The sequence below is a fragment of the Fulmarus glacialis genome, unplaced genomic scaffold, assembly GCF_000690835.1.
Source record: "Fulmarus glacialis isolate BGI_N327 unplaced genomic scaffold, ASM69083v1 scaffold16121, whole genome shotgun sequence".
In the NCBI taxonomy this organism is placed as follows: domain Eukaryota; kingdom Metazoa; phylum Chordata; class Aves; order Procellariiformes; family Procellariidae; genus Fulmarus; species Fulmarus glacialis.
In genome coordinates this window covers 1-27322 of record NW_009191033.1, presented here as the reverse complement: position 1 = coordinate 27322, position 27322 = coordinate 1, and the positions used below count along the sequence as shown (strand labels likewise).

The 27322-nt window shown below is 38.1% G+C and overlaps 2 protein-coding genes across 2 annotated transcripts; one reads left to right on the top strand and one right to left on the bottom strand.

Annotated features, from left to right (window-relative positions):
- The first annotated feature begins 8 nt into the window (after nt 1–8).
- On the top strand, nt 9–4939 carry MRPL19 (mitochondrial ribosomal protein L19). Its single transcript, XM_009586548.1, has 5 exons — nt 9–220; nt 1980–2098; nt 2657–2791; nt 3642–3823; nt 4586–4939. The coding sequence occupies exons 2-5, from the start codon at nt 2053–2055 to the stop codon at nt 4799–4801; spliced, it is 579 nt and encodes a 192-aa protein (XP_009584843.1). The 5' UTR covers nt 9–220; nt 1980–2052; the 3' UTR covers nt 4802–4939.
- Nucleotides 4940–7479: 2540 nt separating this feature from the next.
- On the bottom strand, nt 7480–24494 carry GCFC2 (GC-rich sequence DNA-binding factor 2). Its single transcript, XM_009586547.1, has 15 exons — nt 24431–24494; nt 23252–23337; nt 21592–21707; nt 19717–19903; nt 18620–18743; nt 16773–16851; nt 15402–15514; nt 14478–14677; nt 13899–14049; nt 13501–13622; nt 12186–12262; nt 11384–11450; nt 8430–8576; nt 7954–8078; nt 7480–7594 (listed from the first exon to the last, which is right to left on the bottom strand). The coding sequence occupies exons 1-15, from the start codon at nt 24492–24494 to the stop codon at nt 7480–7482; spliced, it is 1773 nt and encodes a 590-aa protein (XP_009584842.1).
- Between the last annotated feature and the right edge of the window lie 2828 nt (nt 24495–27322).

The following is a 27322-nucleotide window of genomic DNA, read 5'->3' as shown; positions in this document are numbered from 1 at the left end:
GGGGGTGCCCTGGGCCTGCTTTGCGGGAGTGGGGTCTCGAACCGCGCAACTGTTGGGGGCAGTTCAACTTGAAAAGACGGGGGGTTTAACATTATTTTACTTTTACAGGGTGCTTTTCTTCCTCGGGGTATCGAATTAACAGCGATGGAAAGCCAGCAAAATTTCAGCCGCCTCCAAAGCCCGTCATTATTGACAAGCAGAAACAGAGAGAGGAGAGGAGGTAGGGTGTCCTGGTGCTTGTCACAGTGGGCCTGTGTTCAGGTCTGCTGTCAGCTGGTAATTGTGTGAGCACCTCTTTAAAGCTCCATGGCATTATTACACAAAAAGCATTTGTAAAGTTCTAACAAAGACCATTTATGTTGACATGTGTTTAAAACACCTTAAAATACTGTGTTCTGGAGTTCCTGAAAGCAGTGAAACATGAAAAAAATGTATAGCAGTAAACACTTTTGCAAATTTGGGGTTCGTGTGGGAGGTTCTCTCTGTTAAAGACGTGCATCTCTTCAGTATGCCACAAGGTGAGAGGGACATGGGTCCTGTGTCTGCTTTGCCGTAGACCTTGAGATCAACTATGAGCACATTCATTGCTGTTTGTGAAATGGAGCTGATGTCAGCAGCGGTAACCTTCATGAGATGTCTCTTGTTCTGAGTATTTTTGCTGTCACCTCAACCTGTTTGCATTGCTTTAAATGACACAGTGGTTAAAACTGCGGTGCTGTGTCTGGAAGGAGAGTGATAGTACTGTATTGTTCATGTCTCTCCCCCCCCTTTTTGTGGTATGTTTGCGGTCTGCCCCGCCCCCCCCAAAAAAAAAAAAAAGCCCATAGCATGTAGGCAGCCTAGGAATGGGAAAGGTATTAAAAATCAGACTATAAAAATTTCCACTCTGTCTTCAGATCTGTTAATGGAAATATCTTTAAGAAGTGAAGAGTCTGCATGGCTCTTCTAAGAAATGCAGTGTGTGATGCGGCAGCTGGGCAGAACAGGGAGCTACATTTAAATAACATTTTATTCTCCTGAGATTGTGCAACTTTGAAGATGATGAGTAGGCTTGATGTTGTTTATTGTCTGTTTGGCTGCCTGTAGGCAGCAGCGCCAACCAGAACCTCTGTGCTGCCATACACATTGCCCCGTGCTCCCCTCCGCAGCGCCCGTAAGGTTTGTAAGGCAGGTTTGCATTTGTCCTCCTTTTCTGTGTTGGGCATTTCTCTACTGGCCAGATCCAGGACTTTTAAGACACATCTCTACTAGTGAATTAAATGTGTCCAGCTTCATCCTCTAGCTCTGAGGCCAAGTGGTCTTACCATCCAAACCAGAGCTACCACATCCAAATGGTCTCTTGGAAATGGTCCTCAGCCCAGGCCAATACCGTGTCGGGAAGTGTGCCTTCAACTCGGCAGTCAGACAGTTGAGTTCCGGGGCATGAGGAAATTCCTTGGCATGGTTTAATTTATTGGAGCAGAAAATAGTTTTAAGAGTCCCTTTAAGCTTCTCTAACACAAAAGAACATTTACGTGGTGTCTCCTCTAGGCTCTGTTTGGCTGTTTGTAAAAACTGGTAATAGATTGTTCCATATCTATTACTATAAAGTCATCAAATAGTAAGTGTTCTGTCACATGGATTACAATTAAACCATGAAATATACTGTTCCTAAGCTGTGACAGCAGTAACTGAACTGTCCTCTTTCAGTCAGCTCCTCTGAGACCAGCATTTATTGTTGTTTTTTGAAAAAAGTTGTTTGAAAGAACAAAGCAAAAAAAACCCCAACAGCAACAAAACGCCACAAAAAACCTCTTGGATAACAGCAAAAAAAAACTGGTAACTTCATGAACTGCAATTCATGTCTGTGAAAAGGGAACTGGTATTGGTGGTTAACAGGTGGTAATTTTTAATTTTTAGGGCAAATACTTGGACTTCTTTAGTACTTTGTATGCAAATGCTTTTGTTTTATACTTACAAAAGTTTGGATTTTCTTGTAGGTTCTTGAGCCCTGAATTTATACCTCCCAGAGGGAGAACAGATCCTCTTAAATTCTATATAGAAAGAAAGGATATGATACAGAGACGAAAAGTCTTCAACATCCCAGAGTTCTATGTTGGTCAGTAACAGCACTAGAACTTTCATAATTTCATCAATGTTTTTTGTGGGGTGGGATGGTAAAAAGCGTGGTTGCATGTTGTAGAATATCGTAGAACATCACAGCATCAGGTATGTTAGATCAACTAGTATGTGTTTCTATACATACTACTTTGTATTTTAATTTCATATTTACATCCCGTTTCCATTAAAATTCCATACTAATGTGTTTCATATGTGTTTTTTAAATTCTGGCACTTTAGCGTAGGGTTTACCAGTAAAGCTCAAGAAAGGAAAATACATTAGATTATTTGTATTCAGTTTGCGTAATGAAGAGTAAAAGATACAGGTGAAGGTTTGAAGGTGAAGAAGCTTCATAGTTAACCTGCAGAATGAATCACTTTAACATGTATTAATTCAGGGCATGTTAGAAATTTATTGTTTCTGGTAGTTTTCATGGAAAATAAAACATTTTCAGAATGGACCTAAATGCATGCACTTTGTCTGACTCTCTTCCCACATTTTGGTACATATTTACTTGAACAATCTATTTATTTTAACTATTTATTTTTTTTGGCAGGCAGTGTACTTGCCGTTACTACTGCAGATCCATATGCCAATGAGAAAGCCAACCGGTTTGTAGGCATCTGCATTCAAAGAGGAGGAAAAGGACTTGGAGCTACCTTTGTCCTTCGGAATGTTATAGAAGACCAAGGTGGGTTTTTAACTGTGGTAATTATGCTAGAAACGGTAAGCAAAAAATGTTGAAGTTGTGTGTGAAGGGATATCTGGTGTAGAAATGTAGTCTGTGGAGAGGATGACAATAGACTAAAAAGAAATGGTGAGTCTGCCTACTAGGGGATACTGCAGGTTTAAAACTGTATACAACTGAGATGTTGATGTGCTATATATTTGAAGGCATGGAACTGCTTAGTAATTTTTTGTCTATATACCTAGTGATTTTTAGATCTATATTCTGAGGAGACTGAATGTGATCCACTGGGGTTGTGCTTATATTTGAGCCTGGGCAGTCTACTACTAGCCATGTAAATACTAGCCCGGTTTGAGCATTGTGTATTTGCATGAACTGGGGCCAAATGCGTGAGCTGTTTAACAAGCAACAGATGAGCAGAGTTTTGTAATAGGTTCATATTCTGGTTTATGACAAAATGGGAGGAGATGCAAATACTGATGTTCTGAGAGCAAATATGAAAGGGATGGGTGTCTCTATATATGCTACACATACAATGGGATAGATAGTAACAGCCATTGTAACCAAATGGGAGTAACATTTAAAGCCCAAGCTCGTCTTCTTTAAATTCAAGCCATTCAATGTCTCTTAAGCCATTCTGTTATCAGACTTGACTTAGAAATCTGCATTTGCCTGTGCAGACACAACGCACGTGTACAATCACATGTGCACACATCACTGCGTATTGTAGTTCTCTGATAAGTAAAAAGCAGTTCTTGAGTAACACAGGCATGTGTAACACTGAAGAAATACTGATTTGGTGTTAGTGTTTTTAATGGATTTGGTTCATTAAACCAGACTTTCTCTCTCTAAGGTGTTGAAATATGTTATGACCTATACAGTCCTCGAATCCAGGCGATCGAGGTTCTGAAGCTAGAAAAGAGGCTGGATGACAACCTGATGTACCTGCGAGATGCCCTCCCTGAATATAGTACTTTTGATATGAACATGAAACCTGTGTCTCGTTTAGAACATGAAGAAATTCCTGTAAACAAGGTAGGAGCCGCATGTTTCAGAGGGAAAGTGGAGGATAATTTAGGTAACTAACTTTCATATCTGACATCCTGGAAGGCCGTTAAACAGCTCTCCATTGCTGTGACAAAAGTATACAAAATAAGGCAAGTCTTTATGCTATTTCTATAGTGAAAGAATGTTGAGAATGTAAATATCTACCATCCTCAGTAGTTAATTTTGAAAACATGCAAGGAGTAGTGGCCTCCATGTGCCTCTATATAACACTGTGCAGAGAGGAAAGCTTTTCTTACAGAAACCTTCATGTCGTTACTGAGTTGGGAGTGGTAGGTGTCAGGAAAGAAGGTAGGATTGGAAGAGTCAGCTAAAATCCGCGTCTCGGAGAAGATCCAGAAACCAGCAGACCCTGTCAAAGAGTGACTTACAGGGATCATTCCTCCCTTTCCCTATCATGCTACTTTTCCTCAATAAGGAATAGGAGTAGAACTACAAAAGATGAGTTAACGTCACTTTATGGGTTAGTTTAAGGACCATGTAATAAATCAAGACTGGTAATTAAAAAGTTTTACAAGATACTATGACAACAGTCATGTGGATGCAAAAAATTCCTTTTCTCCTAACAGTGTAAAGTAGTAGTTCCTTAACATACTGACAAATTGGTCTGTCTTCTCTTACTTTCCTTCTGTTAGAGCAGCAGTTGTCTCACCTTTTGCTAAGCTCACAATCAAGATTCTGGTTTCTTCATACCTTTTGAATTTTTTTTTTTTTTTTAATCTTTCACCCTAGCTGCAGGTACGAATGAAACCTAAACCATGGTCAAAACGGTGGGAAAGGCCAAAATACAATATCAAAGGAATAAAGTTTGAGCTACCTGAAAAAAAAATGAAAGAAGCACAGAAATGGAGCCAGCCATGGCTAGAGTTTGATATGCTGCGAGAATACGATACTTCAAAAATAGAGGACAAAATTTGGAAAGAAGTGAGTGAAGAGCTCAAAAAATAATAATGTTTTTTGCAGTCTAGGAATTACTGAGAAAATTAATATTTACTTTGAATTTACTATATGGATTATCACTTGTCAAGTTTTATATATATATACATAAGCAAAATACACAATAAAGTTAACTTTTCCAGAAAATTTTGACGTGTGCAAACTTTTGTGGTTGAACACTAACTTTCTATTCCTGAAAACAGCCACTCCTCTTTTCTGAGGAGTGTAATGCTATGTTCACGCCTTCTCCGGAAATGAGAAGCCTCCCTTTTTTAAATTACAGTTAACAAGAGGGGTTTGCATCACCCATTTAAGTCAGTTGTGTCGTCATTTCCAAATACTTCTGTTACTTCTCTCTTTATAGACTAGGTAGTTGTAGAACTGTTGACTCATAACTTCAAATGGGCTATAGCAGGGAAATAGACATGTCTGATCATCCATATACTCTGAGAGTTAAGTGCTGTTCCGTTTTCCCATTTTAAAAAAAAAAAATCTATTTCTGATCATAGTATCAAATCATTTAGGTTGGAAAAGACCTTGAAGATCATCGAGTCCAACTGTTAACCCAACACTGCCAAGTCCACCACTAAACCATGTCCCTAAGTGCCTCATCTACACGCCTTTTAAATACTTCCAGGGATGGCGACTCAACCACCCCCCTGGGCAGCCTGTTCCAAGGCTTGACCACTCTTTCAGTGAAGAAGTTTTTCCTAATGTCCAGTCTAAACCTCCCTTGGTGCCACTAGAGGCCATTTCCTCTCGTCCTATCGCTAGTTACTTGGGAGAAGAGACCAACCCCCACCTCGCTACAACCTCCTTTCAGGTAGTTGTAGAGCGCGATGAGGTCTCCCCTCAGCCTCCTCTTCTCCAGGCTAAACAACCCCAGTTCCCTCAGCTGCTCCTCATAAGACTTGTTCTCTAGACCCTTCACCAGCTTCGTTGCCCTTCTCTGGACACGCAGTTACAGAGCAGTAATACCGATCTGCCAACAGAGCAGCAAATACAAATGCTCCGAAATCAGTTTTGAAGAACTGAGCCAGTTTGTTTAAGCCAAGTGATGTGAATTAGTGTAAGGTTCATGATGATGTGCTCATAAAGCATCAGAGTAGCTTCTCAATATTGGGACAGCTGGTTTCATAAAACTGTATTTGCATAGTAGAAGCACACAGGGGCTCTGAGCTCAAGTGTTAACTGCCTTCCCACACTTACAAGTAATCTTTCCGCCAGAAAGAAACATCTACAGAGCTAAATTGTGATAGAACATCTATTATATGTTCATAATAGCACAAGGCTGTTGCTTCAGGGGAGACCTTTAGCTGGGAAGAGTCAAAGGAGAACACGAGAAAAGCAATGAGATCATGAGCATGTGGTGATTGCTGGTCAGCTATTCCTTCTTTGTTGGCATTCTGAGAGGAAAAGCAATGGAAATTGTCTATTATTAGAATGCAGGATTTGCAACATAACTCCTGAAGGTAATAAAGACTAATGGTGTCTGAGTTTTTTTCATACTTCTATTAACTTTCTTGTCACATGCTAAAAAAGTGAACTGTAGAAGTCATTAGCACAGCAAAATATTTTTACTTTATTTTCAAAATAAAACAATTATTTTAAAAGTCATCTTTTGTCTGTAATACTGATCAAAGCTATTTACAATTAAAATATTTTACAAAAATATATTTTTAACTTAAAAAAATAAAAAGGAAATCACATGGATTAAATCTGCAAGAGTTAAATTCTAGTCCCAGAAGATTTTGGAGAAATAGAGTCACAAGTAAACATACAGTCTGTGATGCACTACAGTTTATACAATAAAGCATCTTTGTTATTCTATAACACTATTTGTTGCAAACATACAAAGTTATAAAACGTTAGAAATCTAATTAAGGGTATGATGAAGTAAGGTTCAGTAGATCTTACTGGGAAGCAAAAGGAAGACCAGAAAGTAACTGAAGTTGTTCTTGTGCTTCTCATCATCAAGGTGTCTGTTTTTACAAGCCTGATAAAGCAAGATGTGTGACAACACTGTATCACTCAAGTACAAAAGTACGCACATCAGACACTATCTTCACAACATGTCTGCTCTTCCCCAGACGTCCCCCTGTGCAGCTCTTTACCTCACTGAACCCACATTTACCATCAATAAACATTCATCAAACCCCTTACCTGCACACCGACTTCTCATTTCTGCTCGAGGGTCAGAACCCCTGCAACATTATGAGTTCTTTTTCACTAGGGATGGCTTAAAAATAACCCTACCAAAATCACTGTGGACCTCAAGTTAAAAGAGCTCCACGACTGCTGAGTCAGGGTGGTATTTAGCAATGTAACACTGAAAATAGCTTGTAAAGTTGGCTACGCAGTAGCAGCGATAAACCTTACAGGCACTCACTCTCTTTCCAGGAATCCTTCCAAAAAGGATAAAGCAATAAAGCGTTGTCATACGTTTTAGGATGCCTGAACCATCGTTTTTTACTTCGACAACCGTAACTTCCAAAAAGACTCCTTAACCTAGGAGTCGATGGCAGTAGAAGACATTTGGAAAAAAAAAATCCTCAAGTATTTAACAATAAGACAGAGATTACCACTACATCTTTGAGTAAAAGGGTTCACTAATTAAATTTCATATTAGAACTGATTTAGCACTAATACCAGACTTGTCTCAGTAATATAAATGTTCCTTCAGAAATTGCCTATTTCCCAATCATGGATTTAAGGTGTTCAAGTTTGTACTCTTCAATGAAGTCTTCAACAATATGCAGAGCTTTGACTTTCACCAGCAGGAGAAGAACTTCTTTTGTTTCATCACTATTTAAAAAAAAAGAAGAAAAATTTTATATAGCAGCATTTTTATGTACCCGACTTTTAAGTACACTTTATGTTTATTAATTTTAAAAAGTGTCAGATCTCTCTCCTTGGCCACTTGTCATCAGGTGACCTTGGCTACACTGAACACTAACAGTACCCAACATCTAGTGCCTCAAACTATCACATTAAACTAGAACTGCAGAAGCGCTCCTTTGCATTATGGACTCCATCTTTTATCTATATATGCAACGAGAAATCCTTGAAAGTCTCAAATATGTGAGACTTAAGGAACTTAAGAAATATTTAACACAAAGTATATGAGGAAGTGCTTGGATTCCAAGGAAATCCTTATCTACTACCTGTGGCTATTCTTGTGTAGCGTACGGGCACACTGCAGCAAGTGCTGGCAGAACTTCTGTAACTCAGGCAGAGTTGATCCACTTTTAAGATCTTGGAACCATCTTTCTGGGAGGCACGCAACCACCTGTTCGCACAAAAAATATTTGGAAAAAGTTTAAAAAGAAAATATAACCAAGTGACATCACTTCTGACAGGGACTTTTTGGCAGGTTCAGTCATTATTAGTAGTGTGGGTTTTTTCTTTGAAACCAAGATTGATTATCCCTAGAAGTAGTTATTCTTAAGAACCTGTGGACCAATATTTAATCTAAAATGCTTTTATGCACCAAGGTCATAAAAAAATTAAATTTTAAAAAAAAATTTAAATGTTGTTCAAATTTTACAGTTTTTTAATATTCTGTCTTCAGTTTTGACCCCTCTTCATGAAAAAAAGCTTTTAGCCTACACCCTCTTCCAACGTACATGTTATCTTTTACCTTATTACACTTTTCTATATTATCCGGCCCTGGTGGTGTGTTTAAGAGGTTCAGAAGAAGGTAACGATTCAGCAACTTGCTCAGTCCCAAATCACGGACCGTATCTTCTTGTACAATCCCATCCCAAAGAAGAACATTGGAGAGCAGCTGCAGTAATGAAGAAAAAGAATATGCATATGTGGTGGCTAAAGGTGTGCTAAAACACAATATTAAAAGTTTTATGTTTTAAAAAGAATATAATATTATGTCCATCCAATTTAAGTACTCAAACCCCAGGATTCACTCTCTCCAAATTTACTGTCAGTTAGCCACTAATAAGCTGCATATAGTAAATAATCTTATCAACTAGCATAATTAATTTTAAACGTGCATATGAACTGTATCCTAGTATGCGTATATATGACCTCCCAAGGTAGGGAAGAGCATTTTACCCTTCTAATAGGTTAACAATTTGCTAAGGCCCAAGTACAGAAGACGACTTATTCTTTTCACAGAAGAGCTAGCAGTCAAATCTGAAAGCAGGAAAGAGTATTCAAGACGCTCCCCGTACCAGAAATACAGACCAAGAACAAGTGGCATCCAAGTCTAAGCAAGCCGTCAGAGAATCCAAGACAGATGTAAAAAAAGTTACTGCATCTGCTCAGGATAAGACTACATGCAGTCCCTCGTAACACGAGGGAGGCTGGTAGCCACAGTTCATAGCGGCATTTTTTTGGTAGTCGATCTCGGCATTATTACATACCGAGAATTTTCTTCTGTTGCCCCTGTCACTATAAATCCTTATAATTGTTGTCATTTTTGAGTCTGATGTAAGAACATGACTATTTTTTCCCTTAACTCAGAATAGGTTAATTTTAAGGTAACTGTTAACCTCAAGGTAATTTACCCTCAGACACAGCATGCTATCTTTGCAGTCACCAGTCAAAAAGCACCTACAAAGCCCACCACCTTTGCACATTTCTCTGGAGTATCTGATGGGACACTTCCATCCAACTGCATGAGCGACTAAAACATAGGTCAAAGAAAAAGCAGTGCTTGCACTGGCCAGCATTAATCAGCAAAGTACACAGCATAGTAACAAGAAGCATGTTTAAGCCCTGAAGCTACGCGCTGCATCTACACTAGGCAAGTTAGGCAATACCAGGGTACAAACACTGAACTTCCATCATCTGTACTCTTGCATTAGGAGAGTTCCTGGCTCACTTCTCACCCAAGCCTCCATTCAATTTCTGGGCATGGTTTAGAGGCCACTCCTACTAAGCATTGTGAAGACAGCAACCCATATTGAAAGACAAGGTTTAACAGCATCAACTGGGGGGCTGCACAATGGCAGTGGGTCTCAGAGAGCAGTCTCAAGCACAGATGAGTTACACTAGCCTAAGTATTAAGTAGGTCCCAAGAGTTTAACACAGATGAGTTGCAGTAGTTTACCCTGGGGTGACTGAACTCATGCCTCCGCTCCAGAAAAAATGATGTAACAACTATTCAACATATATACAGAGCAAGAACACTTTAAACTACTCTCCATTATCACCCCTTCAAAGATGACCATTGTGACAGTGAAGATAGAAATCAAAAGCTAAAAGAAGAATACTTCAATCTGCAGGAGAAAGCACCTGGGTCTGACTTCCACAAAAACAACAGGAAGCATATGCAGGGCTAGGCATTGTGAATACCAGGGGAACTGGAATATTGTCTGGGATTTTAATGGGGTTTTATGCATCTAAATCTCACCTTTAGTAAGAATCCAAATCTACCCTAGAGGAAACACATCTTAAGTAGGAACTGAATCACAGGCATTCAGAAATTCCCAACTCAGCACCCCAAAAGTAAAACTATACTGATGTGCTTACATGAATACGCGGTGATTATATTCTACAATAAGGGCTAGCATAACTAACGCCATTTTATAAGGCAAATGGCCATTCTCTGTGATTGAGCTGGTCACATATTAGCCCCCTTCCCCCTCATTATCAGGCCCCGAAAGTCCAGTGCACCAAGTAGACGAATCAAACAGATTTCTTCTTCCCCTCTCTGTCAGCCTCAAGATTCCTGGGTGCCAGGCTGACTACTCCCCTCCTTACCAGCCTTGTAGGTCCCAGGCACGCAGCCCAGTGGTGGTGATGACCCCATCACAGAACAGGGAAGCATAACAGCACACAGACCACTGTCTATAAAATCAAGCAGTTACAAGTACTAAGGGGAACTTGCACCAGAACTGCTGCTGGACAGGTGGCCAGGGATGCTTCCACCGTTCTCTGCTTCCTCCAAGGATTGGGTGACTCATTCTTTGATGTGTTTCTAGTCTAGATTATGACTGTTATATCATTGATACTGCAAGCCAAATATTCAGATTTGACCCAATCTGCAAAGGGTCCAGGTGATTAGGAACCATAAGCTAAGCTGTGCTGTAAGTTCTGTGCTACGCTACTTCTAAAATTGTGCTACACCAATTCTGATTATAAAAATCCTGTGCTACTCTGATCATAAGATTCTGTTAAAAAAAAGTAAAGCTTTAATTGTACCTACAACTTAGTGCCATCATCATTCTGCCCAGGACCCCCAAAAGAACCTGTCTGTACCCATAGTGTTGGGTAACAACCTGTTAGCAGGGTGGCAATGACTAATTAATATAAGGCCAACAGGCCTGGCTGACCCACTCAAGGAAAAAAAAAAAAATGAACCAGCAGAAACAGATGGTCAGATCAGTCTCCTGCAGAAGATGTACCAGTTGGGTAAACAGAAATAAAGTGTTCATTTATAGTTCATTCTTAAATCATCACATGCAGGTTGCACAGAGAACACATCCTTCACTGAGAAAAATGGTAATCCATCCTAATAAAAATGGATTAAACTCCCAGGACTCAGACTTGCCTGAAGATATATTTCCTGACTGAAAAATACTTTTTCACTAAAGTGAATTTCAAAGAAAAAAACTGGTATATTTTCTCTACCTTAATAGCTGACCAAAACCGTCTTTCTTGAAATTTCGAACACGGTGATGATTTGTCTTCCACAGTGCTGGTCATGGAAAGAAGAAAAAAGGTAAAATAAAGATTTATTTTTTGTCTGCTTTTAAAAGAAGATAAACAGACAATTGATCTCTTGGATACTGATGAATGTTAATTCTGGCATTCTTTCAGCAGTGACAGTGACAATCAGAATAAAGGTCTAGGGAAACAGCTGTCAATTTGAACCCATTATAATACAACTACTATGAAATAAGTTCCAATAAAATTAGCAACTGGAAGCACCAATTCAGATCAAAACAGCATTACTTAGAACCAAACATCCTACACTAGCTTTAGCAAAGCTTCTCTCCTAGCTGTATCTTAACCCCACATCTCCCAGACTCCCACTCATTCCCATCTTTGAAATAATGCCCAGTAATAAGCATCAACAATATAAAGCCTATTTTAGGAATGACAGGAAGAATCAGGGGACACACACATGACACCAAACCACCTAAACTAACACTAACAGATGTAAGTTGCTATGCTAAAACCAGACTGTGGACCTTGTATACTGGAAAGCTTTTGGTTACAGGAGCAAAAAAGCATTAAGAGTTACTCTTACTAGAAAGGGTTCATAAACAGGAATAAGGCTTCATAACCTTTCCTCTAACAAAACAGTAGAAGGCATGTTTATTCCATTAGCTGTTAATGGATGTCTACAATATTTCATCTACATCTATGGGGAAGAGGGGTACAGGAATTTAAAAAAAAGAAGTTTAAAAAAGTCCCAGAGTCGGCTTACCTCTTAGGATACAGAGGAATAAAGACATCTTCCTCTACAGATTTCTTCATTCTTAGGACAACCATGTTCATCAAATCCTATTTAAAAAGAATTATTAATGTGTCCTCACAGGAAAGACTTCATCTTCCATTTATAACAACTTTAATGGTTGTTTTGTTCATCTCGAAGTGCAATATGCTAATTAGAGCTAAGTACAGTTGCCACTTGTATATAACACATACTGAGACCATGAATATATTAAAAACAGTAGACAAATCACAGCTGTAATTACCTATAGGGTTAATCTAGAGGATTTTTTTTTTTTTAAGATGAAGTTATTTCCTTAAGTGAGGTCTTTTTTTGCACGTTAATTTGCAAGGCAGCTGGAAAACTGTACAGATGAACAACAAAATAAGTTATGCACATAGGATCTCCATAAAAAGCTGTGAAATTCTATGTAAAAAAAAAAATCACCATAGCTAGGATAGCATGCGTATTTAGGCAACATGGTTTTAGGTGCCACAGATTGCCACCTACCTTTTTTTTAAAGCCTTTTATTTACTTATTTAAAGTTCTGGTTTACTTTACTTTGTGTACAAACGGTATCTTGGCTAAGGTCAGTTGTACCACTTGACTTCAAGGCATGGTTTCAAATCAGCAACCTTTGGAAGGCTCAGTTGGAAGGCATAAATATTTTCTTAAAAATATTTCTTTTCATACTCAGGGCCTAAACATCCATCCCATTTCACCCATTTTATACTAGATAAACCTCCAGATTTACATCAGAATAAAACCAGAATCAGGCTGAAGAAGGGCATGCTAGAGTGACTATGTGTATAAAAGTAATTATTAAAAGATTGCTAAGATTATGAAGTAGTCTTTCTCCTAGCCAATTAATTAACCTTTAGGGATTTTCAAGTTTTAAAATTCTAGATCTACTTTATAAATAAAAGAGTTGACCACTGGAGCATTATTAGCATTTAAAGCTCAAATTTTGACAGATAATTACATGCAAATCTAAATTCTAACCATTGTTATTGCGGTGAAGCAAGGTTAGATCTACGATCAGATTCTTTCTAGGTACAAGCAAAATTTTTCTAGGAACAGGAGCTAATTTCTGCCTCAAGAGTGTCCCATCTCCCATCATCTTCAATAACGAGAGCATCAGAGAGCTGGAAGTTTAACTGTTAATCTTCTTAATGTAAAGTGACAAAACAAATAAGTAATCAGAACTGAACAACTTCAGGACAATGTCCTAAGCGTCCATAGGAGCATGCACAGAAAGCACGCACAGTGGATTAAGTTCTCCCTTCCCCAATATCACAGGAGCTTTTACCTCTTTTGCTTGACTGCATTTGTTTTTGGAAACGACTTGTTTTTCAAAGATGTTACTGCAAAGCTGTACGAGGTTCTTTGTCTGAGAAGCAGATAAAGGATCCCACACACTCTTTACAAATGCTGAAAAAAACCCAGGCATTTATTTCATTCACAGTATGCAAGTAGTTATCCGCTCTAGTTTTAAGGCATTACAATATAACAGAAGTAAACATACAAAAAGCTAAGCCTCTCACAATGGTCTTCAAAAGAGGCTACCTTAGCCTCACTCTGTGGAACTACGTAATCACTACATCTTGGAGCACCATTATATAACTAACATTATTTGATAGCTATCGCTTTTATTTAAGGTTTGATTGCCCAGGTGCAGCAAACATTTTCAAGACAATCTTACTATACCTGTAATTTTTGGAAGAACAGTTTTTTCAATCACTCTAGGCAAAACTTCTTGATCAGGATCATCAGCCCTTTTTGATTCAGATACGTTTTTGGCATCACTGAATTCTTCCACAGCTCTGAACCAGGGCATGTCTTCCAACTCTGTAAAATTCTGCTGAAAGATTATTCCTGTTAGTTGTTCAGCTGGTCAGGATTAAAAGAAAAGCTCCATCCAATGATACCACAGATTCCCACTTAATTTCAGATCCACCCTCATCACTGAACAGGCCAAAACAGCAAATCAGGAAAACTAGATTTAAAGCTAGAATTCAAAGGGTGGGATTGTTAAAACATCTTCAAAGAACTTAGGAGAAGAAATCTTTTTACAAGGGGTGTTGCAAAAGGGGCTGGAGGTAAGGGGAATGGAGAAAGTTAAGAAGATTCCAACCACACACTTGAATTTCTGAGACCAGCAGAGTACCTTTCTATTAATTTCTAATGCACTGTGCTATGTATAGAAAAAAACTAATTTTTCATAATAATACATAATACACAAACACACATACCATTTTTGAAGAAAAAGTCAGCTGATGCACCTACCTCAAGAGGATTCCAATTTATTAACTGAACTCTGATCAATGGATTTAATAGCTTAGGCAGGCAGAAGCTGATATAAGCATCACAGTAAGAGTCAGGAAACTTCTCTTTCCATTCCTGGAATTTCAACAGGATTTTTCTGATGTCACAAAAATCTGCATGTACATCTTCAAAGACTTTCCTACTATCCTCTAAAACGTTATCTATGAATGATATTCATTGGGAATAAAAAGAAACAATCACAGAACTTATTGAGGCATAAGCTGAAGAGTTTATGCATCTATAGGACATAAGAAATACCTATCTATATGATAGCTGCATTTGTCATTTATCTTTGACACACCTGACACTGAATCAGGTTTTACAACTGGCTCCCTGGAAAACTCAGTTTCAGAAAAAAATACTGTCAGAAGGCCAAAAAAGGCAAGTCTCTTCATGATCTATTCCACCGTTTTATACAACCACTATGTTTCAAACTTTATACCACAGTGATAAAATTTCAGACATGAAAACCCTTCTGCTGTTATCTGGAGAAAAGGTATTATGCCTTTCCCTTCATCCATTCATTCACGATAATTAAAGCACCAACCTTTAATTCACTCTATCTTCAGAAAACAAACTGATTATACAAAACACATTGTAGTACGGCATTGAGTACTGTCAGATCAGCTTTGGCATAACCTTCTAGTTGCAACAGTCACGTGTAATGCCACTACCACGTAACTCAGACCAAAAGAAATCTACAACCATATACCTATTCTTCTCAAGTCATTAGTCAGAACTGTCCGAATGCATTTCTCTTCTACACTGTGTAACTAAGGACATGTAATTCAAATGAAGTATTTCTTCACCTTTCTTAAAAAAAATCATTAAAAAATATCAGAAAGAGATTTTGTTCTAGGTCATCACAATAAGACTGCCACCAACCTTTGCTCTTCTGGAACTCGGTCACCTCTGCCGGAGCCAGCTCATCATCACTCGACATGCCTTCATGGTGATCAGCTTCTCCTGAACACTCTCTCACTTGCCGTCTGCAAGTCCTGTATTTCGTAATGAACTCAGATGAGTTATCCTTCCCTTGTATGCAGAAGGAAGCTTAATGAAAAATAATCTGACTTCAAAAAATCTACTAAAAGCAAGTTGTGAGAGCAACAGCCTATGGAAGCGCAGTCAGGGACCAATAGTAATTATGTAACCATAAGGACACAGAAACCGTGGAAGAAGGAGAGGCTTTGGGAAGTGACATAAAAGAGGTTAGAGCAATGTCTCTGATCTCCCCTATGAATCGTGTAATAACCTTCACTTCACCTCATTCCCGCTGATGAGGCTAGTAACTCATCCCACCTGGAACACTAAACATTTAGCACTGGACACTGTCTCTGACAGGTTTAGTGTACAGGAAACTATTGAGCTCTCAGTCTGACATCTCAGTTCTGGATCACCTGTTCAACAACCCACAAAAAAATTGTGATAGCACCCAAGTGCCAGTTGGGCTCAAAAAACTATTGCCATGACACCGAGAATCATAACGGGCTGCAAAATCAATAGCTTGCATCTCTGCCACAGGAAAATTATATATGATATGAAAATGATATGTATAAATAATTTCATACAGTTATTTACATCAACTAGCATAAAGGTTAACTGCTTCAAGTGGAATTTCTTATTGTATCATTTTTCATCCACTAAAATGCCGAAGTTCTTGCCACTTCAAAGTACAATTATGAGGTGAGGCATCAATGCAACCGAGAAAGTTTCAAAGCTCCCAGTAACTTTGGGGAAAAAAAAAAAAAATCAGTAGCCGTCTCTAACGGCTAATATATATACGGCTAATATCTAAAATACAGTATCTGGCCTACACTGGTAGCAGGGGAGGGGCTAGATACAGCTTTGCTTCACTCACCGCCACCACCACACCCAGCAGCAACAATACTGCCTGACTTTTTTTGTTATTTATACAATAATACAAAAATATATTTCTGTATAGGGTCGTAATTTTATTTATTACAACAGGACAGAAAAAGCTTCTGTCATATAGTTTTGTAAATAGGCCCACTTAAGACTTGTTAATTTAAAATAACAAGATCTATTAGCATTCCGTTTCAAATCAACATGAAGAGAATGACATCAACAAACAGATGGTTTCCAAGTACTTTGAATTTTGGAAAGCAAACACGTATTTTTTTGTATAATCTCATTTAGTAATCCTACGGGTTTACATTTATCACTGCATAAATGACAGAAAGCCAGTGTACAGTACATCTATCAAAGTTAAGTGTACATATACATAATACCTACCTTCGATGTTCACACATTTCCAGAAGCTGTGTCTTCTCATCACCTTCCAATCCACCATTAGTTGGTTTGTCATTCCCACCTATCAGAAGACAGAAACAGCCAAAACCAAAATGGTTTTTAAAGTTCCTATTTTCTCAAACAGGAAATACAGATTGTCCTTCTATTGTTCTTCATTTGGAAAATAGCCAAAGAAAAATCAAACCTCCTAACCAAAACTCTAATAGTCTCCAGAGTTACACACAGTAAATATTACTTGTTAACTACTTATAGTCAGATGTGGTTGTTCCCTTATAGCAGTTGATGAAAAGGTGAGTTTGATGACATTCCAATTAACGCTCATTGCTTCCCAATCCTGGAAGAGGAAGTTAGTGGCTTCCACAGTAGGTCCTTAGCAGTGTGAAAGGCAAGCACAGGGACCTACCCTCGTCCTGTATGTCAAAAATGAAACCATGTAATAAATTAGAATAACTTTTGAGGTTCGGTTCCAACACTGTAATGGAAGTTAAATCCCTGATCAATGCAAATCATTGCATTTAGATTTCAAGACTAGTCAGCTCCCCACTGTCTCCTGTTATCTGAGTGGTCACTGACTGTGTGACCCCAATTACCCCTACTCTGATTCTTGAGTCCAACACAAAAGTAGAAACCAGAAATATTTTCTAGTCGGGCCATTCATTTGTATCACTATTAGCTGGCTGATATGTGCATAACATGCCAAAAAGAAAAAAGTGTACTACTACTGAAGTGTTATCATAGAAGAAAAAAACAGCCTTTCCACTATATTAAATACAACTAGGAACATAAAAAGCAATTAAAAGCGCTGCTAAATATCCAATTACAGTCTCATTTGTAATGAGCTGGAAGTAAAATCATTTTAATGGCAACTGTTATGGCACTACCTTTTTCTTCTTAACACCTGCTGTCAGTCTACTACACCATTTTACAAAATCATACAGGCTGCTAGCTTCCTCTAATCAGCAGTTTATCCTGTGTAGTGAGAAGACTGAACCCATATGATTAGTAGTTACCAGAAACTGGTGCATCTGGCCTCCATCCATTCCCACCAGCTCCAAGCATATTGTTCTTAGTTTTGCCTTAGTTTTAAAGGGTTTAGTTTTGGAGGTCTGGGTTGCGGGTGGGTTTTTTTTTTTTGGCGTGTTTGTGGGTTTTGGGGGGTTTTTGTTCGGGGGTTTTTTTTGTTGGTTTTTTTTTTTTTTTAAACAGCAGCAGCTATAGATTCACACAGCATATGAACAATACATGGGTGTGGAAAGAAAATATGAGATGAGAAAATTGTAATAATTTTTCCTACAGCGACTGAAAAACAACGTTGTGTTTTAGATAAAACCCTTACACAAAATGGCTTCTTTCTTCATGTTCTTCCCTTCACATAAGTGTCACCTCCTAGTTGGAAATCTCCATTCTGAGCACACACATAGCCTTAAAAACACCCTCATGTAAAAGTGATGTTGCCAAGTAAACACACTGCTTTTTCATATATTCACGGAATTGCATAATAAACAAGCTTTCTCCAACTTAAGACCTACTAAAAAACTGACTCAGTTTTTCTTTTTAAATATTGATGGGAAATTGCTGAGTTGAATAACTAAAAATTGACAAAGTACTTGGTCACATTATGTTCACTATTAAACCAGAGAAAAACAGTATCATGAGCTTTACTGAGGTAAGGATTTCAACTGAGGTATAGTAAAGCACACCTACTGACAATGGGAAGGGGAAAGGAGATCAAAGGTGAAAATTAAAAACTTCATGCAAAAAGTAACTGCATATTTCTGCTCAGAGAGTGAATGTTTCACTAAGAAAATAACTTCTAACTTCATACTAACTTGTCAGATGCCGAATATAAGCAGATTCATTTTTCAGCTCATCTTGCCTTCGTTTCAGTACTCTCATGGCTCGTTGCTGAAGAAGTACATGTACAGCCAATTCTAGATCATTAATGTATTTCAGCTGAAATACAGTAAACAGTAATCAGGTTTTCAATTCATTAAATCCCAAAAGAATGAACAAAAAACAGTTTCCGTGAGTCTTCTGTATAGCCGTGAAATTAGAACCAAAGTATCATAGATTGAAAAGTAAGTTCCTGGTCATCAGAGTTTTTCTGGGTTTTTTGTAAGGCTGAAAAACACAAACTAAATGCCAGTTGCTCATCACAGGACTAGCTAAGACTTCATACAAAAGGGCTCAACAGGACACTATTGGTGCACTTAGTTTGCTTTCAGTTTGCTTTTGAGCCACTAGCCGCTAAAGAAAATGTATTCATTAACTAACATTTGTTCTCTTTTAAAGTTACGTAAAAAAATTCACAATTGCAATGCAATTAAGTAACATAAATTACATTTGATAGCCCTATCTATAGAGAGTAACAGCAGTTTACTTTCACTGAGGCCAAACTTGAGGCTGTTGCTCCCCTTCTCCCAATCTTCACCTTTTTAAATACACAAGGTTTGTAGTTCAGCAGCTGGTAATGTAGACAAATCTTTACAGAGCTCTGCTAACTCAATCCCAACTCGAACCTAACACGAAATCCTCACTACCTCTGTTATGTATCCCTGAGTAAAGACATTCTGAGAGATCTAAAAATGAATTTAAGCCCCACCTCTCATTCCATTTCAGTGCACTCTGGTTACTAGACCTGCAGAAAACTCCTTCCAATAACATTTTGTTTTCATCCAACAGAATCTAGGTGAGATCACAGCTCAAGTCAGTATACCTGTACTAGCTTGATCATCCCTTCAGGTGAGGGTTGATTTGTTTTCCCTGTAATTTGTTTCCTGTTACATTAAAATTTCTGATAGAACTGATTTTTAACCGAGCGCTGTCCCTCCTCATTTCCAGACAAAAGCCCCTCATATTTTGTTGACAGAATGCACCTTTACCATCCAAACAAAAAAAAAAAAAAAGAAGAGGAAAATACACATACTTTTTCATTCAAACAATTTATCAAGTTTTCTACATATGTTTTCATGGCCCTGTAGAATTTGTAATTCATAGGTGCATCCGACGACTTCTCTAACTCCTGGACAGTCATCTTTGAACTTTCAATGTCCTCTATGTATTTTTCATACTCTCTCTGGTGGGCACGGTGCACATCCTGTAATGATGTTATCCTAAAAGAGAGAAATCCAGACAAGTAAAACTATTGCCAAGTTAACAATTGATACATTCCAAAACATTTTTCCCATTATAATTACATACAAAATCTTTGCCTGTGCTAATAATAGTACTTGCATTTGAGCTAAGAAACATTGAAGATTTATCCACGCCAACATTTGCAGAAGCATGGGGTATGGACAAGCATCATGCTTTGGAGACTCAAAACACCACTGACATTTTACCTAGATTCCTCAATACACCACGCTTCCCAAACACATAAAAAGCTTAATTTTGTGATATCGCATTAAATGGATTCTACCCAACATAATCTGGGGAAAACTACAGCTCATGTTAGCATGTCCATACTGGTTTAATATAAGTTGCATGGATAGCTGTACCTATAAGCATTCACCATCTGCTCACAAACCAGCTGGGACTCTTGCTGCTAGTAGGTGATAAAACTCAGGAACCTATCTCTACAGTTGTCACTAACTATTAGATAGGTAGCACAGGAATGTTTATGTATATTACATTTCTGCTTCCTTTTTTTCTCCCTTCCCTCCTTACACCCCAACTGACTGCTCAGCTTGAGCAAGCCTGTAACAGAACCAAGAAACAGACCACAACTTACTTCACTTCCCTGAAGAAGGGAACACTTTTTAATGAAAATAATTAACTAAGCTGTTGTTCTCTACTGTGCTACAAAACTATAAAGTCCACATCAAACAGGTTCCCCCTCCCCTTCTTGCTATTTTCCAAATAGGTTTCCCACTCTTGATAGCCTTATTCTCCTTTTTCTCATTTGATTCTGTACCTAAATTCCTACTTCATTTAACTTATTCCTTTCAGGTGATTATGGCAAAGAAAGCATAAAATTCCACAAAAATAATCAGTCCAATTTAGTTGCAATTCTTTAAAGAAGCAGGTGAATGATGGTTGTACACAGCAAAGCATATACAGAGAGAGCTCGATGCAAGTCTGTAGCACATATTTATGTTTCAGCTGTATAGCATTACTTGTCTAAACTTATCTGAACAGCTGCTTCCCGGTGCTCTGAGATATGACAGGGGATGGCTTACCTTAGGATGCCTGACCCCAGCTGTCCTCCTCACACATGTTCTTGGAGGTTCCCACCTCCATCCCAGGACACTTCAGCTGCCCATACAGCAGCTGAACTGCTAAAGAAAAGTCACAGCCTAGCACGTGACTAAAGAAAAAAAAAAATCAAGGCCGGTTCTAGTTTGCCTAAACAGGCTGTAGAGAATTTACTGCTGCTTTAGGAAATACGAAGCTATTTTTGCAGCTGGTATAAGAACCATCATAAGAGGGCTAGGATTGACAGCTCCATCTGCCCTGGTTGAAGTTTTGCTTGCTGGGCAAACATAACATTGAACCAATGCTCCTGTCAAAAACTACTAGCAAGCATAAAAAGATGCTGCCATTTAAATGAACCTTCTCTCTAAAGTTGTAGTTGATAAAACATTGAAAAGTCCAAATGCTCCCCTATAACAAGGCATTGCCAGGTAAAGTTAAAAATTTATAGTACTCTGCTGGACATCATAGCAGGCATATTACACATAAAATAACAACCCAAAATCCTCCAATACTCTGGAAAAAGAATAAGACTTCAAAGCTGTTATCTCTCATTCTGTGACAAAAACTCAGACAACCCAAAAGTTAAGTTCATAAGAGCAGGATTTACCTTTCAGTCAGTCGCTTCTTCACAATTTCCAAGTTCACAGGTGGTAGAGAAACAGACGGATCAAACATTGGTTTAGCTCGTTGAGATTTATGCAGGGTAGCATCATCATAAGCTTCCTACAAGAATTTTAAGCGTTAATTTTTAATACACCATTTAGACAAGTTTTCCCTCTGCAGCTCTGTAGATCAACATGACTTATCATTTGAATACACAAGGAATATGATATAAACATAGTATTTCATTCATCAAATTAAGTACAGAAAATGTTGTACAGCAAAGTACAACACAAAAGCAAGGGAAACAAAGCATAAAAAACTGCATATATATGTTGTATAAAAACATATAGTACGTAAACATTTAAGCAGCACAAAGTAACGCATAATTTAGGGTACACTTAAGTTGCTGTCTTGGTCTGGAAATATTAATAGCTTTCAATAATGCATAACGCTTCTACACTAACAGCTGAGACTTAGCTAGTATTAAGATTCTAAATAGAAAATGTAGAAATAAACTACAGACAAGCGGTGATGATAATATCTGATTTTTCATATCTTGCTTTTTTAAAACTATTTGAAAATATTTATGATAAATTATTTGCCATCTGTTAGTAATTTAATAATCTATTTTCTCATAGTAAACTTGCTGATTTCCTCCTCCCCAATAAATATGAATGCTACCTTCTCACAAAGCCAGCAGTCAAAAGACAGACTTCTTCATTCTGATGACTCAGCTTAACTGTAATTATAACTAAAGAAGGATTCCACTGAATTTTAGCTTATAGATTAGAAGACACTTTGCGTTCTAAAACAGTAGAAGTTTGTATATTAATATCTAGCCAAAACACAATCAGTTGAAGCAATCAAGTCCATGACTAACACAGTCTGCTAAAAATTGTTGCAGTTTCCTGAACAGCAGAAATTAAGAGTTTTCCAGAAACAACTAGAGTATGAGGACCTAAGAACACCAATCATACCGGATTTAAAATTCAGCAGCAGAAAGATGTAACTTTCTCCCAGTCCTCTAACTACTTCCATTTAACAGGCAGAAATTTCTACAATTGTCTATTCTGAAATAAAGAATTGGTTATTCAGATTTTCCTAGTCTGATCCAGAGTAGGTGACTCAAGACAGAAACAAAAACTTCCAGCTCATCAGAAGATACACCGGGGGGGGGGGGGGGGGGGGGGGGGGTGGGGTGGGGGGGGAGGTCCAATTATTTACCAGGAAAAAAAAGAGGGAGAATTCTACTGTGAAAAGAGAAACTGAAAAGAGCTCTCAGATTGTCACCCAACAGAAATTCAGCACAATAAAAGAATAATCTTTGCTTTGCGACTTTTTGACATTTGTAGTATTTGCATACTCTTGCCCTTGCCCAGCAGCAAGAAAAATGAGGGTTCAGAATTTTATTCTCTGCTTCTCACAGTCTTCCATCACATACAGGTAGACAACGATACCCTGCTTCTGAACAGCTAGACAGAGATTACAGATTTTCACTAGCATCTTCCCCTATTTCTAATTGCCTTTTCTCTTTAGAATTAGGGTGCAACTTCCTAAAAACCTCCCTAATGAGAGGGCAGGTAGGAGATGTGACAGTACTCCAGAACAAGCTCTCTTGCCAATGAACAAAAAGCATCTTCCAATGGTAGGAAAGGATGTGTCACCTGAGAGAGTTTAATGGCTTTCTTTATTTGCTGTTCTTCCCACTTAATTTGTGCTTCATCTTCACTTGATTCATCACTCACAGACACTGGAAGTGAAAACAATCATTAGTAGATGTAATTACATCCTTTATTTATTTTTCCCCTCCCTCTAAAGTAACAATGGTTTTCCAACCATTACTGAGAAGTGATACACACAAAAACCAGCGCATTAAAAAACTGTAGATGGAGGACTTCCAAACTGAAAGGCAAGGAAGGCTTGAAAATGGCTAGTGGGATTTGCAGAATTCACACCAATATTAATTTCCCCAACACACTGTTTCTCAGACAACTACTACTACAGTACGAGGAGCACAAACGTCTCATTTTTATGTCTCAAAGCAAAGCTGTGTATAGTACATATAAATAAGAGTATAAGTACAGTTGTACAGTTAGACTGTAAGTACAGTTAGACTGTAAGTACAGTTAGACTGTAAGTACAGTGACATTATAGACAGCAAATCCTTGAGTGCTCTAAAATGTATGCTGTACTGTAGATACAAAAATATCTCTTTAGCATTAATTAGAATTGCAGAATCAGCTCATAGTTACACATTCCTTATAACCCTTATTCAAATAACAAAGAAAACCAGTCTACAACTCTGGTAAACCAGTGCTTCATAAACAAAACTGTAAGCAGCTATAAGAGGGAAAAAAGCAACGGAAAAGCCACATATGCTTTGCATGCAATAGGTTTGTTTACTTCTGAAGGGCTGGGTTGTTGGGGGTTTTTTTCCCCTTTTCAAGAACAGCCATAACATCAACGCAGGGAGAGCACTGGGAAGACGGGACCAGAAGCAGGAGGCAGGATTTAGAAAACTTCAGTGGGACAGTTTGTCTTACACACCACAGCAACTTAATTCACATTAAATGCTGTGCCTCCTACAAGGCAATTTTTTGCAGTCAACAAGGCCAAAAATAATTTTTTAAGTGTTTCTCAAAGCATCCTGCACCACCGCATTAGTGAGACCTAAACCAGATTAACGTCCCATGTAAACAGCAAGCATCAGCTGTACAGCCTTTTGCCAAGACCCCTGAGGAGCAAAGCCTCGTGCTGCACTCACTCTACTGAGCAAGTCCCACATTCTTCTAGTCATCAGTAAAACAAAGCCACAACAACTGGGAGAAATGGCACAAACTCACCCATGTGTTCAGTCATCCTCTGCCTAAGAGTTCTCATTTTAGGAACAAAATCGAGATTCTTCATATCAGACTCATCTTCACTCTCTAAATCACTGCTTTCTCTTCTCCGAGAGACCTGATGGCTGTTTGAAACATCCAGTGGCAGATAATCAGCCCGTGTCCTGGCTAAGTGACGTTTCCTCCGAGCAGCATCAATACAAGCTGCACTGGGGATATTACCTGCATTGAAGAGAAAGAAAATCTAAGGAAAAGACTAAAAGCAACACCCTGTATCTCTCCTAATGTCAATAATGGCCACTGTTCAGGATCACTGTACAATTCTGAATATAGGACACAAGATATTTTTCTATTAAGCTTACCATGTTGAATATAAGGAGATGGAAAAGCACCCTTAAAAAGTGGCTCTCAATCTAAAAACAAAGTTCAGACTTTTTTCTTTTAAATAAATGGCCATTAGCCTGTCTTCCTTTTTTCCATCTCCCCAAAAGATAACTAAACTTACTGAGTTTACAAAGGAATCCAAAGTTTACAAATCAGACAGCACAAATGAGCTTAAATTTTAATCTCATGAAGGCAATTGTGCATCGTTAAACAGGATTTTTTTTGCCACCTTTCTTTCAAAACCAATGGTCATAATTTCTGATCCATTTCCAAAATTAACACAGAAATACAACAAATATCTGCAACCAAAAATACTGGGGAACTGTCACTATTCTTTCAGAAGGGTAGCCCTGACTTAGAACAAAGAAGATGCCTACACCTTACATGATTTAAGCCAAGTGGGATTCATCTCACCTATCTTGTTTCGTACTTCAAATAAAGAATGCTGTAAAATAACTTCCTTTAAAAACAAACAAACAAAAAAAACCCCAAACACCAGGAAACTAACCTGGTGATAAATCCTTCCACCTCTGTGGAGAGCTGGATTCATTTTCAGTGTCTGAGCTGTTGTAGTCCTCACTTAGTGAAGAATAACTTTCATCCTCCTTCTCCTCCTCTTCTTCACAAGTGCCTTTGGTGTTGCCAGCTCTAGGCTCCAACTGACAGATTTCTGTTTTAGGGGGGAAAAAAGTTAAGAGTCATGATTTCAGTTTCAGCTGCTGGAAGCTGATGCGCCATAACTGGTTACCAGTAACTATTTACACCTTGCTGCAGCAAAGACTGGTTGCTTATCTATCTCCACCTGTCCCCATCAAAACATGTCAAATCTTCCAACACTCCAAGATAGTCATTTACAAGCCAGTTCTTGTCTCGAATCAAAGCGTCTGTGATAGTCCTAAACTAGTATGTCCTTCTGAGACACAAAGCACATTTACATGCACAAAAGCCATGATATCAGCTCCCAGATCACAACTGATTAATACCCTGATAGCTCTCAGCATGTTTGGATTCATCACCCTTGACTTTATAAACTGTATTTAGAAAGCGCCTTTTTTTTTTTTTTAGCATTAACAATGAGGGAGTCCTTAAACTACAAAGGTTTATTATGTCTGTCTTGTCGCCGATTATCTTCGAGTTCTTTAAAAACATTGATTTCTCTTCATCTGCCACTACATCTTCAGTAAATCATCAGATTACTGAACAACAGAATGTGCCACCTTTTGTAAGAATATGAGATATACTTTTATAAGAAGTTACTAAGAAAATTTACCATCTCCTTTGAATCACAATCTCAGTCTAATTTATTTTTACGTAACAGTAGCAATTAGGCTGTCTCTGTGAATTGTCAAAAGGAGAATAGAGGGGAAGAGAACTTTTAGGCACACTTGTTTGTAAAACACACAAACCCCAAATATCCCAATAGGAAACTTACTATAGTTCAATGAGACTAGGAATACTACCAGAACAACCACAACTATTGACTGTCCTCAGTTAAAATATTCAAATGCTGTAACAGCACACAGTTTAATAACACAAAGTTTAAGGTTTACATGAAGTTTTATCAAACAAAATCCTACTAAGCTCACATCTTCTCTCAATGCAAATACTCAGATCAAACCGCAATTTGACAGCAATAAGCAGTGGATAGTTGCCACACAGTTTGAAAGATATGATGCTGAGGTATAAATTTATCAGAAGTTTATTAGCTCTGATGTACTACAGGGGTTCTGCATAACTAGGTCTTCTCAAGAACAGCCTACAAGTTCTGATACTGTTTTATTACGGAAAATCATTTCAGCACAAATAGATTAAACTTATAAACCTGTAAAGTAACATTATAAGTATAATCCTGGCTTCAATTAACAAGCAAAAAACATCTGACAGCAGTATTTGTACACAACTCTTCACTTACCGATTTTTTAATATATTTTCATATAAGTATTCCATAAAGTATTTAACTGAGAAAAGTACTTACTTTTGCTTTCTTCAATTTCCGTCTGCACAGGCAGTAGGCTTTCCTTCTTTTGAATTCTAAAGGTTACTTCATTGAAGGACGGTTTTTTAATTTTAAAAAATTGCTCATCACCTATCCAGATAAAACAAAATTATTCTGAGTAACATTAACAAAGAGAGCGGTATATCTGCATGTATATAAAGTACATGTAATCTCTATGTGTCCGCAGCATATTTTTTTAAATTCTGGCTGCATTAAGTCTAATTAGTTCTATGGCTTTATCACTCAAGATCCATCACCTCTTAATTTAAAACTGTGCAGCTCAGCCTCCTCAGTACAGCAACACCATATTGTCAAAATGTGTTTTCTGCGCAGTCTGTGTCCACCACAGGCTGACTCCTGTAAGCTGCCCTGACCTGTCCTGTGTCATCAGCCACAAAAGCAACAGCCCAGAACGGTCAATTAAACATTTAAGTTTCAGTTATTTAAGCTTGTTCACCATTAACTATGCTAGTCATGGAATCACATACTATCTTCTTGTTTCCTCTGGCTTTCTC

What these genes read in the sequence shown, in the direction of transcription:
- MRPL19 (XM_009586548.1), top strand. Translation starts at nt 2,053, where the DNA reads ATGATACAGAGACGAAAAGTCTTCAACATCCCAGAGTTCTATGTTG. An exon ending in CATCCCAGAGTTCTATGTTG is followed by an intron (nt 2,099 to 2,656) that starts GTCAGTAACAGC and finishes TTTTTTTGGCAG; the next exon opens with GCAGTGTACTTGCCGTTACT. An exon ending in AAGAAATTCCTGTAAACAAG is followed by an intron (nt 3,824 to 4,585) that starts GTAGGAGCCGCA and finishes CTTTCACCCTAG; the next exon opens with CTGCAGGTACGAATGAAACC.
- GCFC2 (XM_009586547.1), bottom strand. Translation starts at nt 24,494, where the DNA reads ATGAAGAATCTCGATTTTGTTCCTAAAATGAGAACTCTTAGGCAGAGG. An exon ending in TAAATTGTTTGAATGAAAAA is followed by an intron (nt 18,744 to 19,716) that starts GTATGTGTATTT and finishes ACTGTATTTCAG; the next exon opens with CTGAAATACATTAATGATCT. An exon ending in ATATAGAAAAGTGTAATAAG is followed by an intron (nt 8,079 to 8,429) that starts GTAAAAGATAAC and finishes TTGTGCGAACAG; the next exon opens with GTGGTTGCGTGCCTCCCAGA.